Genomic DNA, 15,000 nt, shown 5'->3' with positions numbered 1-15,000 from the left:
TGGGCAATGTTGAAGAATATCCCTAGACAATCGAGGTAGAGGCAAAGGCTGGACAAGAGGAGAAGAATCTAGATTCTAGATGGTTGATGCTTGAATAATTAAGCATTGATGTATAATGGATGCCATATCTATCTTGATTTATGTACAAATATGCATGTTTTCATATATTCTACAACTAATTTGGTATTTTGGAGGTTTTTTTTAATATAAACGCAAAAAAAAATATAAAATATAAATAGTAGACGCCTCGCTTCCTATATTTTTTGAAAATGACTCTTCGCTTCCAAAAAACGTCCCCGCTTCGTGCAACATTGAACAAGATTAATCCACAGGAAATTCGTTCGGCTCAGGATTCTTGCTCTTTAGAAAATTTGGTCAATTTCAGCGAGTTTTTATAGAGATTAGGCCACCAACGATCTGACCAGAGATTATATTTTGTAGAATTTGTTCAACCTTCAGCATCCCTTGACAATCAAGATACCTTGTCGTACTAGGTTAATAAATGTTTCATGCAGTGTTGCAGGAAGCGCCCCCCCCCCCCGGATCCTAGGCCGGAATCGCGTCCCGTACGGAAGCGTTCCGGAAGCGCCAAAGGAAGCGCGATTCCATTTTTTCCGAAGCGCGATTCCGCATTTTTTGAGCGATTCCTGGTTTTTGAGAAGCGTTGCCCCCGAAGCGCCCTCCGGAAGCGCCACGCTTCGGGCCCGGAAGCGCACGCTTCACAAGCGCTTCGGAGCGCTTCCGAAAAATCCGCGCGGGCAAGGAATGACACTTCAATTTTTTTTAATTTTTTTTAAAAGTTAACTTAACTTGCAATGAGGGGGTGGGTTAGGGTGAGTTTAGGGTGAGTTTAGGTGAGGAATGAAAAGCATAAAGCTCCCATTCATTCCTCATTTTCTCACTTTGAGTTTATGAGAGTTGGAGAAGAGAAGAGAGGAGAGGAGAAGAGAAGAGAGGAAAGGAGAGGAGAAGAGAGGAGAGCTTGGAGGAGTGAAGAAGGAGGAGCTTGGAGCAAGAGCTTGGAGGACTTCATCTACAAGAGCTAAAGAGGTAAGTTCAAACCCCAAACTCCCTTGTTTTTTTGAAAAAAAAATTGTATTTTTCTCCTCCCTCTCCTACTCTTTCCCATTGTTTCTACTTGCTCCTTTATTTACAGGTTGTCCACCACCTATATCCATATTCCAAGATGGTGTTCTTTTGGCTTCTATGTATCATTCCACTCTTGGTTTTAATGATGGCAAGGGTGAGGAATAGAAGGGAAGAGGAAGGGGATGAACTTGGTCCTAATAGTAGTGACCCAATGTATGATGAGGAGGAAGGGTTTGAAGAGGAAGGGGATGAACTTGAAGGGGACACTGAAGCACAAGATGGGAAAGGTACATCAACACCCTTGTGGAACTATGTGACCAAACTTGATGGGGGAAAGGGTGGTGGATCTTACATATTTGTGTGCCCTCATGGTTGTCATGGAGGAAAACCATATTGTGGTTCATATACCCGTCTGAGGAGGCATCTTTGTGGGGTGCTGGACAGTGATGAAAAAAAGGGTTCTGTGGGGGTACAAATTTGCCCAAACATTTCAACTGAAGAAAGAAGAAAATACATCCAAATAGAGATGGCTGCACAACAAAAAAACAAGAAACAAAAAACTCATTCTGAATCAAGTGCAACCTCTAAATTTGGTAGTTGCCCATCTCCTCATGGTACTTCTGCAACCTCTGGAGGTAGAAGAACAATAGGGGATTTCCTTAATGTTGCTGGGAGGGATGATGTGGATGGAAAGATAGTCCGTTTTCTTTGTGCTTGCGGTGTACCATTCAATGTGCTTCGCTCTCCCTATTGGCATGACATGGTAAAGGCCATCAATGAAGCCCCAAAAGGATACAAGGCCCCCAACTATGAGAAAGCTAGAACAGTGTTATTAGAAAGAGAAAAAGCTAAGGTTCAAAGAGCTTTGACACGTTTTACACATGAGTGGGTGGATTCTGGGGTATCCATTGTATCAGATGGGTGGACAAATATTAGAAACCAACATTTGATAAATGTTCTTGGTGTTTCTTCTAGTGGTGCAGTATTTATTGCATGTCATGACTCCTCCTCCATCAGTGCAACTGCACAAAACATTGCAGATCTCCTATTGAAATCAATCAAAGATGTTGGTCCGAATAATGTGGTTCAAGTGATCACAGATAATGCAGCAAATTGTAAGGCAGCAGGAAAAATTATTGAGCGTACTCATCCACACATCTTTTGGTCTGGGTGCCTGGTTCACACATTGAACCTTTTGATGCATGATATTGTGAAACACAAAGATTGTGGGTGGATTGCTGAGGTTTACAGGAAAGGGAAGCAGCTCATTAAATTCATCACAGGGCATACAAGGGTAAACTACTTCTATGGCACTTACTCCAAGTTGCAATTGCTTAAAATTGCAAAGACAAGATTTGCTAGTTATTACCTCACCTTTAGGCGGCTAGTGAGGGTGAGACAAGCTTTAACTAATCTGGTGTGTGCTGAAACATGGGATGAAATTAACACTGACACAGATGGTGCTAATGCAGTCAAGGACACTGTTCTTGACAGTTACTTTTGGTCACAGGTTAAATATGTTTTGCAATTCACCAAACCAATTTATTACATGATCAAGTTTGCAGATTCAGATCGACCAGTAATTGGGGAGGTGTATGAGCAAATGGATAGCATGTTGGGGCAGATTAAAGACATTGTTGAGCCTAGAGATACCACCTTGTACAATTATATTCGTGTAGAGGTGCAAAACCGATGGGAAATGCTAAATATTCCATTGCATGCATTAGCATATGTTTTGACACCTAAATACTATCATCCATCATGGCTTTCAACACCAGCACCTGGGGGGGAAGCAGGAAAAAACCACACCAAGATAGAGAGGTTCACGAAAAATATATGGCTGCATTGAGTAAATTAATCCCTGATGAGGAGGAGGCTGCATTGGTACGGAGACAGGTGAGCAACTATACGCTCAACACTGGTCCATTTGGGAGCATGCATGCAATTCAAGATCGAGAGACTTTTTCTGCTCTTGAGTGGTGGAACATGCATGGAGGGGGTACTCCACTTCTACAGAGTTTGGCATTGCGGGTGCTATCACAGGTGGTAAACACTTCTTCTGCAGAGAGGTGTTGGAGCTCTTATTCTTTCATCCACAGTGTTAAAAGGAACAGGTTGAATTTAGACCGGGCAGAGAGCTTGGTTTATGTTCATTACAACTTGCGATTGTTGTCCCATTACTGTGAAGATGCAAAGTCTAATAAAGACTTGTTGATTTGGGACAAGAATCCAGAGGAGCCCAATTTGGAGGATGGAGTGTTGCGACTAGAGCAATTAGAGGATGCTCTTATCCAGGTATGTCCATTGTGGTATGAATTTTCCAATTTTCCCTTATAAAGCATTTCTCTAATTCATGTTTTTAATTTTTTTGTTAACTAGTGTTTTTTTTTTTTGCATGAATTTTTTGAGCGATTCTAGGATGATGATGACCGTGTTGATATGCCACCACCCCCACCCTCATCTGGTCCCTTGGTTCCTAGGTTCCATGGTTCAACACCAACAGCAGGGGGTTCTTCTTCATCAGTTTCAGTGCCACGACTTACACAGGGACCATCTTCTTCATTGCCACCACGTGGAGGCCCGCCATCACGTTCTATTCGTGGTGGAAGGAGGAGAGATTAGTAGATATATTCACAATCTACTACTTTTTGTCATAGATTACTCATTAGACTTGTAGACTTGTGAATTTGAATTTTGAACCTTTTTGGCTTGGCGGTGACCAAGTGACATATTTTGTAAACATTATTATTTGAATTTTGGACATGACAAATGTTGACAGTTGCTCACTTGCTAGATAAATCATAATATGCTCTATGTTTTATGTTTTATGTTTTATAATATGCTTAAATGTTTTATGTTTTATAATATGCTTAAAAATTTGATGTATGTTTGTAATAGCTAGAATATAGATGATTGTTGTACATACTAGTAACTACAATGGAATCATGGATGCCATATCTATCTTGATTTATGCAAAAATATGCATGTTTTCATGTCTTCTACAATTAATTTGGTATTTGGGATGTTTGTTTTGAGTATAAATGCAAAAAAATATAAAAAAATATATATATATAGCAGACGCTTCCGCGGACGCTTCGCTTCCTAGATTTTTGGAAAATGACGCTTCCGCGCTCCCGCTTCCGCTTCCGCTTCGCTCCCGCTTCGTGCAACATTGGTTTCATGTGCCAGAACAAGTAGAAAAATAGGAAAGTAAACAAGAAAATAGGTTTATCAACTAGGGTGGAATCTTTCACCACCAAACTTGATAGGAAAGAAGGGGTCTTAAAACCCTCAGAGCCTCAGGGTCAAGTAAAAATAGAGATAATGATTTAATCGAAAGATGATCCAAATGAATTCAACCCTCTTGTATTTATAGATTTCTGAGAGGGGATTCTTTCCTTAATTGATTGAGTAAAATTCACACCAAACCCCAACTTTGGGTTTCTTTACCCAGCTGCCCCAAAACTTGCCCAAACATTGGGTATCTTGGGGTTTTCCTCTTTATCAAGGACTGTAGCCTACAAGGATCGATAGGCTACTTCGCCTCTTGAGTGATTAATTTCTTGAAAACATTACAAGCTACTTGGAGTTGGTTATCAAAGATTCCATAACCATGCTTCCCTCCAGGTTGTGTGCAATCTAGATGCTCTTTGAAAATACGATCAAAAGCACAAGAAAGCTCTAAAAGCTTAGGCATGTATATAGATACATGGCCTCCTAACAAAGTGATAAAATGTAATTAGCATTCAAGATAGGGCCTGGGAAGTTGTGCACAAAAATGCATATGCAGTGGGCATTTACTTGTGCGAGACATAAATGAAGTCCAACAAATGAGGTAATTTATGATATGGCATTGGTAACCACTCTCAAGGAAGTAAGGTGAAAATCCCCTAGAGCAAAGCCAACAAGTGCCTCTCAGTTATTCTATCTATTACACCACATATTGTATGGGGTTCCACTATGTGATTTTCATCAGAATTTTTGAGATTTGTTGTTGATTTCTTGGAGGTCTTTTGGCTTGGGGAAGTTCCAATTCTCCTTGATTGAATGATTGTGCTTGCTGCTTGATCTTCTCGTATGTGTTTGCCTTATTTATTAGCCCTTGCTTGCACTTATGGATGGTTGTGGAGCATACTATCTAATTATGATGTGGTTTGGTATATGCTTATCTTGGATATGGATGATGATGTCAATCCCCCGCGACGCTAGATGGTGGTATTAGCAAGTAGATGTTTCATTATGTTGATGTTTTCTAGTGACTTAGTGTGTTGAAGTATGACGTTGGTGTCCCTATAAAGGCGTGTTCAAGATGATTCTCAGGTGTTGGTTGTGTGATGGGGAACACACATGATGATTGGATGGGTTAGCACTCTGTTATGTCCCCTTCTCTTATGATATTGCTATGGTGGAATGATTCATGTTGCCTTTGTGGAAATTTCCTAGGTGACATAACTTAATGATGTGACATTTGCTAGATATAACCTAAGGGAAATGTGTTTAATGAAGTTACTACACTTATTGATGGGTTATTTCATAAGTTTGAACTACAAGGGGGGTACTACATATGATTTCATGGTGATCTAACCTTTTTCCCAAGGTTGGATGATGACTTTTCATGTAATAAACCCTTGGCAGTGGTGCACCTTAGGTTGGCCTTTATGTTTTGTTGTTATCATTATGGGGTTTTGCTAGGGTGAACATCTTTTATTTACATGGTACATCACCTTATTAGACTACACCCCTCATTAGCACACATGTTCATGGTGATTTAATCTATTGGTGACTAATTGGAGGGGGTCTATGATTATATTTGAGCAATAACCTTTATGCACACATCATGAGATTGATTTAATTGTTCAATGGTTAAATTAATATAGTTTATCTAAATTAATTTTAATAACCTAGGCACCCTACGTCACTAGCGCCCTTTTCACAATTGAAGAGGAAGGTGGCACTTTTCATGCATTTACTCGGTCATCTTAGTATATTTTAGCATATCCTTGGAGGGCGAACTTGTGGAGACACTTCTATTTCTTGAAGGTTTTATATTTATCTATTTCATGGAGTTTTGGAATAGGCAAAACCCTAATTATCCCTTATCTCCTTTGATTTGTTTTGTTCGAGGTTACGTACTCATTATTTTGAGGTTTGAGTACTTCATTTTGAACATCCATCCATGGAGTTAGTTACATTGGGATTTGCACATGTGGATTGGATGCATGCATCTTGTGGACTATTTATTGTATTGTTATATCTCTCATGTACCTTAGAGGTCGCACTTTGTGAACTCTTGTAGGTAGACCCTTGAGCACATCCTCCTATATTAAAGAATGTCTTATTATATTTTGCATGCATTCTTCTTGGAGGGCGAATTCTATGCGGACCCATTTAGCGTTTGATTTTGTATGAACTATTTCTAGATGGTGCATCCTCTCTTGAGGGGGATAGTGGCCACATCCCTTGATATGTCAATCATGGATCTAACTTCTCCAACTAGTTTATAGTTTGTCAATTTGTCATGGAGTTAGAAAGATAAAATATTTTATTGTTTGAGAGATTCAACTCACTCTATATAAAGAGCAGTTTCTCTCCATTTCATTAGTAATTGGCAATTAAAGATTAGGAGTTAAAGAAGTGATGAGGCATCAAGCTTATGAATTGAAGCTTGATGGAGCTCCTTTGTATTACCAAGATTGTTTAATAATGAAGGCATGAGGTATAGCTTTCTACTTTAGTGTAGAATTTAATGCTTTCAATGTCGTGAAATTATATAGAAATTTTCTTGTTTCAAATTAATATAAAGGCCTAAATATTTTATTTAGGAGTAAATCAATATGAGGAGGCTTATCCCTCTTGATTTACTTGTTTTATTTCTATTTATTGCCATTCTTCTAATAAACTAATTGCAGACTTGGATTAATAATTCTGAAATAATGCAGCACTTTTATGTTTTGTTGATCATGTATGTCTTCTAGGGTCCTTCAAGATTTATTTCCATGTAATTTCAAGCAAGTACTCTAAGGATCGATGTCACAAACTAGTCCATTTTCCTTCAGTATACATAACAAGAATGGAGAATATGGCAAGCAGCCTTTTATCCACTGTTGGTTGGAGGTTGATAAAGCAACCCTTTCATCCGCTTAACGCCTTCATTGACTTAGTTATGATATGACAAATTCTGTCCGTCCATTTAGTAACATCTCAGGACTCCCTTAACCCATGATTGATAGGCACTGTTTTCCTTCCATCTTTTTTCATTCCTTGTTTGTTGTCCTTCATTTTTCTATCTTGTCCTCATCCCATTTCTATTTTCATCCCATTTTATATACTGAAACAACCATACCTTTTGTTTGCTAAGGCTTATTCTTCCTATATCACCTATGACCCCCACTCCATAGCCTTAGTAATCCTATTTAGGGATACTCCCCTTGAGTTGGAGAAGAGCCAACATAAAATGAGGGAGGCAGTTACTAAGGTGCAGCGGGCAACCCCTCTAAGTTGCCCATAGGCTAGTACCAATCTTTTCGACTTTAATCTAAAGGTGCTAGTTCGTGATGTCACATTTTGAATATTATTAAATATTAGGAAAATAATTATGTAACTTCTTAATAAATCGTGCATCAAGAAACTTCTGCATTTTCTGTCATTTCTTATTGCTGTAATTTATTTCCATAATCTGTTCTTTGAACTTTCACTTCTCATTTACATCAGTATACTTGCTCAACTCCTTAAACTCAAATGTAAAACTGAAACAACAATACACTAAGACGTCTCTAAATTTCAGATTTGAAACAAATCTTATAAACCTCAATAAAGTAATCATTAAAGACTTGTAGTCTGATTTGGAACCTTCGATTACACCTCCATATAAAAAGAACAGCTACTGCAAAAAGATTCAAAATCAACACATTTGTCCGATAAACCCCCTGAGTCATGTCAACCTATTTAAATTTTAGACATTGGTTATTTTCCATAGGGGCAGCCCCTTGAGTTGGAGAGGAACAAACCTTAAGAGTGAAGAAGTGCTACTGTGGTGACAATGAGTAGTTTTTTGTTGTTACACAAACTCATGCTTTGTGCTTGGGATTTTCACACATTGGGGGTGCTAGATTTTGTAGTAACACTGGCAACTATCAAAAAGTTGCATCAAAGGGGCAATGTCTGAAACCACCTTGATGCCCATATGCAAAGTTGGATGTGAACTTATTAATATGAGGTGTTACCATTTCCATCATCACCAGTATGTAATAAAGGTTATAAAAACTACGAAAAAATAGCACTTTCAGTTAATAGGGTAGGCATGTCTATGCATAAGATACTAGAAGCCCTAGCTCTCAGCAACCCAGTTTCATATACAAAAGTTTACCAACATAAAAAATACAACACCAGGTACATATGAGTCTAACAAACAGTGCAAAAACACAACACTCATTGTGCTAAAATTTTAAATTTTAACCTAAGTACTAAACTCACCCGTCATGGATCCAAGCGTCAACATGATCTCCCACAGACCATACGTGATTATTCATAGCTTCTCTTCGCCGCTTTCGTGTACCTTGAAATTTCATGGCAATCATGTGATGAGCCATACGAATTCGAGGGGCTTTCCCAGAATCCCCCTTGAGAGGTATCCACTCCTGAAGATGGATAGAACCTGCACGAGTTAAATTATAATAAGCTTTGCATTCCATCAGTAGCATGTGCAATAACATGCTTTAATGCTTATTTTACAATATTTGGATTTGTAAGAGACCTCCCTATATCCTGGATATTGCAAATCAATATATGGCCCACAATTAGATTGTATCCCTTAACATACATATTAATATCTCTCCTGCCTGGATCAATGTATTAAAAGTTTGTACACATCAAGAGAGTATTTTTCAATTTTGCTATCTTAAACATTTTAAATAATAAATAGCAATTATTCTCCACAAAAAGCAAGAATGCCATTACAGTAATTATTCGCCATTGATGTGTTCTATTCTCCTTAGGCAATATCAACTTAATAATATCAACAATAAATGCATGAAAAATTACCTTCATCTGAAAGAAGTTCATCATAACAGACCAAAGCTTTCCCTGCCTGTAGTCTCAGTACTTTAGCTGAATGCCAGACCACATGAAGGCCCTTGTCATCAGAGACAACCTGTACAGGATCAATTTATAAGAAACAACCTAAAATAATACCTTGGTGAAGTAGAACTGAAAATAAACTGCTTATATTCCATTATGTTTCAACCACATTCCCCAATCCCAATGTTCATAAAAGGGAAAAGGTCGCCATGCAACATAAATAATTGTTATATTAAAATTACATGTTGCTTTTAAAGTTGAACAAAACAGCAAAAATTGATCATATAACAAAACCCCATGACAAAAGTGAAATGAAAGCCAGACCCCAAGAAGATCTTCCTCGTCAGAGACAATCTAGAGATGATAAGTTTATGGGAAGCAACCTATAAATAATATCTTCGTGAAAAGCATTCAAACAAAAAAAGGAACTACTTGAACTCAATCACACCTCAACTGCATGATTCAGTCAGGTTACTAAAAAGGCAGAAAGCGGGCAATGTGACATTAATCCCAAAGACTTATTTGGTCTCCTAAAACTGCACGTTGCTTTAAGTACCAAAAGCAGAAAAAGCAAATCATAGAATAGACTCCCATGGCAAAAACTGAACATTGACTACAGGAAGAGCAAGGGAAGAAAATATAAACTAAGTGGCCCACCTCTACAAGGGATCCATCCCTTATTTGATTAGATTTTAGACCCAATGAATCTTCCTGCATATTGGTAGCAGGTTCATCTTCAGGTCTCACAACCTTGGTTCTTGTACCAGCCTGCAGATCAACAACAGACATGCCAGTCTGTATTGAATCAGGCACACCATTCTCTTTCTGAGCTTCAGAATCCTCTCCAATGGGACAAGTATCACATTGTAGATCATCCAACAACCGTTTGGAAAAAGCTCTTCTACTGTCCTGTACACCCCTTTGAACTTCCTTCAGTGTCTCCTTTCCTAACTCCTCCTTGTTCTCCTTTTCCTTTAGCAGTCTCAAAGAATTTTCAGAATTTTCAATTCCAACTTTTTTAATCAATTGAACTCCAGCCTGGAGACCATCATATCTTTCAAAGACTCTTGCTCCATGAGTCCCAAGTTTCTGATAGCCATCTGGACCAGCATTTAAAAGAGTATTTAATGATAACAGAAGAGGATCACCCATAGTTATAACAGCTCCTGCTTGTGATACTGCTTCCGAGGCTAGTCCAGCAGCTCTTTCAACTGCATCCAAATTCTGTGCCCGTTTTGTAGCAACTGAAACAGCTTCAGAATTCCTGTCTATGGAATGACAAGCATTTGACATTAGCAAGCAGGGACTAGTATCCTTTTGTCTCACTTTTGTGATTGATGAAAGCTTATGGATTCCTTGCCCTTGATGCCCTGGATTACCACCTTTAGCTACACCAGACTGAATATCATGCAATGTATTGTCACTATTCAATGCCTCTGAAGCCACAAGTTTTGCTTGAAGAGCAGCTTCATGTGCAACCTTTGCTGCCGCTGCTGCTGCTTCTGCAACAGCAGCAGCTACAGATGCTGTAGCGGCAGAGGATGCAAGCTTTGCTTCACAGTCAGGGCTTGCTCCAGACTCTGCTTGAGCAACTAACTGGCTCCAAATGAACTGACTGTCCTTGACCGCAGTTGCTGCGAAAGAAGCAGCCTCTTCAGAATACAATCTAGCCTGCTCTGTAGAGCCTGCTGTTTCCTCGGAAAAAATGACTCTGTGCTGTCCTTCTTCTCTTGATATGATCTGATAATAAGAAGGGGAAGGTACAAATGGCATACTTGAACCTGTGGTCAAGAAAGAATTTGACATTTCAGCATCATGACTATTCTGGGCAACAACCGATGACCCCTGAGACACTACAACCTGAGACATAGGCAAAGGTATAGAACCACCAGAGGCGGGCGTTGTCAACCTTGTGGAAATCAACCTGCTAGTTTCAGCAATCCCTTCTAATAAACGGCTCTTCCTCTTCTTTTTGGGTATCTGCTCAATGCTCAACTGTCCTTCAATTCCCATGCCGCCTTTTTGGGTATCCATCTTATTATTAGTACCAACCCAAGGAATAGCAGTTCCAATCATAGTAGAAGAAACAGATGGAGCCAGAGATCTGGTCATTTTACAAGGCATAAAAAGTGGTACAGAACTCCCATCATTAAGGGTTTCACGAATAGGTTCAGGCACAACAAAGGGAGAAAATGACAATTCAGACTCAGATTTTGCTTGAGGAGTTACCCAGGGTAAAGATGGACTGCAAGAAGTCCAATAAGCTGTGCTTCCCATTACGTACTTTCCAGGCTGTGGGGTTAGAGAAATATGCCTTGATGGAGTGATTTTAGGAGAATCCAAGTAAAGGTTCCTTGCAACATTGGTTAGTTGAACTCCCTCATGAATGGGAGTTGACATACTCCATACAGGAGATGGTGAACTAAATGGAGATGGTAAACTCATAAAGGCTGATGGATTGTCCATGTGCCCAACCCTGTCCATATTAGGAGAGCTTTCCAAACTACTACTTGGAGAATGACCTTTTGCAGCAACCAAGTGAACTGACCTCATGCCCATAACTCCTGAATCAGACAAACTCATGGCAGGGCTCACAGTCTTCATACCACCTTCAAACATAGTGCTACCTAAAACTGATGACATGTTCAATAGTGATGTTCTGGGAGTGTGCACCTCACAAGCATTACTAAATATTTTCCCTTGAATTTTTGCTGCAGCCAAACGCCAAGATTGTTCCCACAACTTCTCCCTTTGATTGGATGAAACACTACCACTACAAGTTGCTGAGAAACCACATTGAGGACATTATCAGATAGCTAGGACCACACACAGTTAGAAATTTCAAGTGATATGAAGAGATTCTTCAGACCAAATACATTTCAATAAGGAAATGTAAGCAGAATTGGAAATGATAATTAATATTTGAGTAGAAAAAGTAAACCTATAATATCACCGAAAGCTGCTTTCATCAGAGATTCTTCTGGCAGGGATCCCTGGCTGAGATAAAAAAAATCATTATAGCATTAGCATTGATCTCTTTGGAGAGCATGACACATTCTTATTATCTTCATTATCATCGAATACTAGCTATTATTAATGTTATTACATATGCCAATTTGCTAACTGATTCTTGTCAAAACAAGGTCAGAGCTCAACTGTTCCGTAATTTGTGAACCTTCAAGGTCCAGGTGAAGCAGCTCTGATTTCAAATACAGGTGATGCCTAGTGAACTTCAAGCATAATTAGTCATACAAAAAAATGCTGAGACAATCAGCATCACTAGCTACAAAAACATATGTCAGTTAAAACTTAAAAGTGTAACAAAGGTTCAGATGACTCAAAGAAATTAAAAATAACTCACATAAGAGATCCATACACAAGAATCTGTGCACGTAATTGAAGTTGCTGTGAATCACTGAAAAGTTGTTGAATCGAGGCTGGTACTGGTACTTCTGTCGTATTCAAATTTGATAAAGTCATCGCTGAAACATTACTTAATAATTGGCATTGTGTGCTAATATCAGGATGACATGCACATGATGGCCAAGTGATGCTAGGTGAATGATTTTCTGAGCTCACTGGTGCACCTTTCAAATCCACTGTACTACAGAAACATGTTTCTGGTCTTTCACTGGAGCTCCCATCCAGCTCATTAGAAGATATGACAAGATGACTTTTCTCTTTATTTTTCTCACAAGCAGTTTGATAGAAGTTTCCTTCTTGAGGCATTAAACACATTTCACAAACAACAGAGTTTTGAGTACCAACGTTCTCTACCGCATTTTGGAAGGTTATGGTCATATTAGAACCTTCAGGTTGGTCTCTTCTACATTCAGTTAAGTCTTCTGATACAGTGTTCTGCACAGCAGATTCAAACAAGACTTAAAACAATTATAGGAGTGGCAAGGAAATCCAGGTTTATAATTCCAAGAAACAATACATCCACTTCAAAGACAACCATGAAATGATAACACCATATCCACATAATTATTGTGAGTTTGATAGTGGACACAAATTTTACAATCGCACCTGAAATATTTCATTAGGTTGCCTAGCTTTCAAAGGTTTCCCATGTTCAGAGTTAGGCATAATAGCAGGCAATTTCCCACTCCCTTCAGAGAAAGGCTTCCCTGAATGAACTCTAGGCGTAGATATACCATCACTTTGGGACATACTGTTACAGGCCATCATTTCTTCTGTTTGTTGGATTCCAGCTTCAAATTTTTTGGATTGAACCTCTGCATCCTTGCAATTTAAACATCCTAAAGGCTGAATTCTTGTTTGAAGTCTTTCTGCCCCAACTTGTTCATCCTTATATTTGCATGAACATTGCACCAAAGGAATATCACACTCCTTCACAGACTCTTTACCATCATCTGGGAACACACCACCTGGTGAGAGCTCACATTTTCCAATTGTAGACGAAACAGATTCAAGACCAATCTCTGAAGTCATCTCTGGAGCCTTGACCTTGAACTTTTCTTTCTCAATCTCTTCATCTTTGTCAGCAACTTTTCCAGTCATGCATGGCACATCTGACCCTGCTATTGTTGCTTCCTTGACGTCCTTTCCAAGGTTTACAAGATGATGCAGTTTTCCTCTACCTTGGATGCTACGGTTCCCTACAATAAAATGGCCTAACATGTCACATTGGGTTACTCTGCAGCACCTACAAGGGTATTAAGTGTTCAGTAAACTATTTTAATGTTTAACTTTTAGCCTAATGCCATTTTCAATATATAGGGATAACCATTCCTTCAGATATATTTTTGTCAGTAATTGCGGTTTCACTTTGAACTTCAAAATCTAGGTAAACCCTCAAAAAATCAAATTATATTGATTCACACTTTCCAGGTCATTAAGCAAAAAGAGTTAAAGCCTGTTCTCTATTTAGAACGGGTAAAATACCATTGAACAAAAGATTTTCAGAAAGGCTGGAACATAACAGAAGCATATATGTACCCCAAAGATGGGCATATCAAACCTGAACTTTAATGCCTGTTAACTATGCAACTTCAAGTGACAATGAGAACCAATTTTACAATTACCTGAAACTGAAGTCAAGACACATTGCTCATTACACGACTTTGGCTGCCTTCCGTCTTGTGCTGTTGCTTCAAATGCTGTGCAGCCTACATTAACACCGATTTTAGATTCCTGGATGATAAGACAAGCTTTCTCATATTTATCACTCTCTATTTTCATGCTGGTTCTAGCTGTTCTAAAACCATGTTCAGATTCCAAGCTCATTAGATCATCTTTAGTAAGACTATCTTTTATTTCTATGCTAGTTCTGGTTACTTCAACATTCTCTCCAGATTCTGGATTCATATGAGCACTCTGCTGAGTGAGATCATCCTCCATTTCTGTGGTACTCCCCATTGCTTTACTACTCTCTTCAAATTCCACATTCATAAGACCAGTCTGCCTAGTATGATCACTCTCCATATCCATGCTAATGACAACAGCTTCACCACTCTTTTGAAATTCTAGGTTTGAATGTTCAGTTTGCTTGGCACACCTATCCACTATCTTCATGCTAAACTGAGCAATTTGCATTGCTTGTTGATAACCATCAGTCACAATTTTTTCGATAGGAAATGTTGGGTCATTAAGGTTCTGATGATAGGTGGCTTCTGGTATAAGCTGAGCTGATTTCTCAATCTTTTCAGGTTCCTCTACCAATGGACCTGTCTTGTCAATATCTCCATTCTCTGCTGTCATACCCATTTGGGCTATCTGCATAGCCTGTTTACAAGCATCGATTGTACTTTCCTGCACATTCAATGTTAATTCATTAGACTGTTTAAGAGGCGCCTTCTAATCTGTGCTGAT

At 38.9% G+C, this 15,000-nt stretch overlaps 1 protein-coding gene across 1 annotated transcript in view; it reads right to left on the bottom strand.

The window, feature by feature from the left end:
• The window catches only part of LOC149180331 (uncharacterized), a 234,497-nt gene that overhangs the window by 157,039 nt on the left and 62,458 nt on the right, over positions 1-15,000 (bottom strand). The window contains exons 3-9 of the mRNA XM_089413849.1: positions 14,214-14,940; positions 13,195-13,787; positions 12,527-13,023; positions 12,107-12,162; positions 9,823-11,948; positions 9,130-9,238; positions 8,563-8,743 (exon numbers count right to left, since the gene is read on the bottom strand). Of these exons, the coding sequence (XP_089269975.1) occupies positions 8,563-8,743; positions 9,130-9,238; positions 9,823-11,948; positions 12,107-12,162; positions 12,527-13,023; positions 13,195-13,787; positions 14,214-14,940 (4,289 nt within the window). The remainder of the gene's footprint in view (positions 1-8,562; positions 8,744-9,129; positions 9,239-9,822; positions 11,949-12,106; positions 12,163-12,526; positions 13,024-13,194; positions 13,788-14,213; positions 14,941-15,000) is intronic.

Source organism: Pinus tabuliformis, chromosome 3_2, assembly GCF_031772625.1.
Source record: "Pinus tabuliformis cultivar Carrire ecotype Pingquan chromosome 3_2, CPIR1, whole genome shotgun sequence".
In the NCBI taxonomy this organism is placed as follows: domain Eukaryota; kingdom Viridiplantae; phylum Streptophyta; class Pinopsida; order Pinales; family Pinaceae; genus Pinus; species Pinus tabuliformis.
Note: the sequence above shows the minus strand (reverse complement) of the source record. Positions and strands in the feature narration are given on the sequence as shown.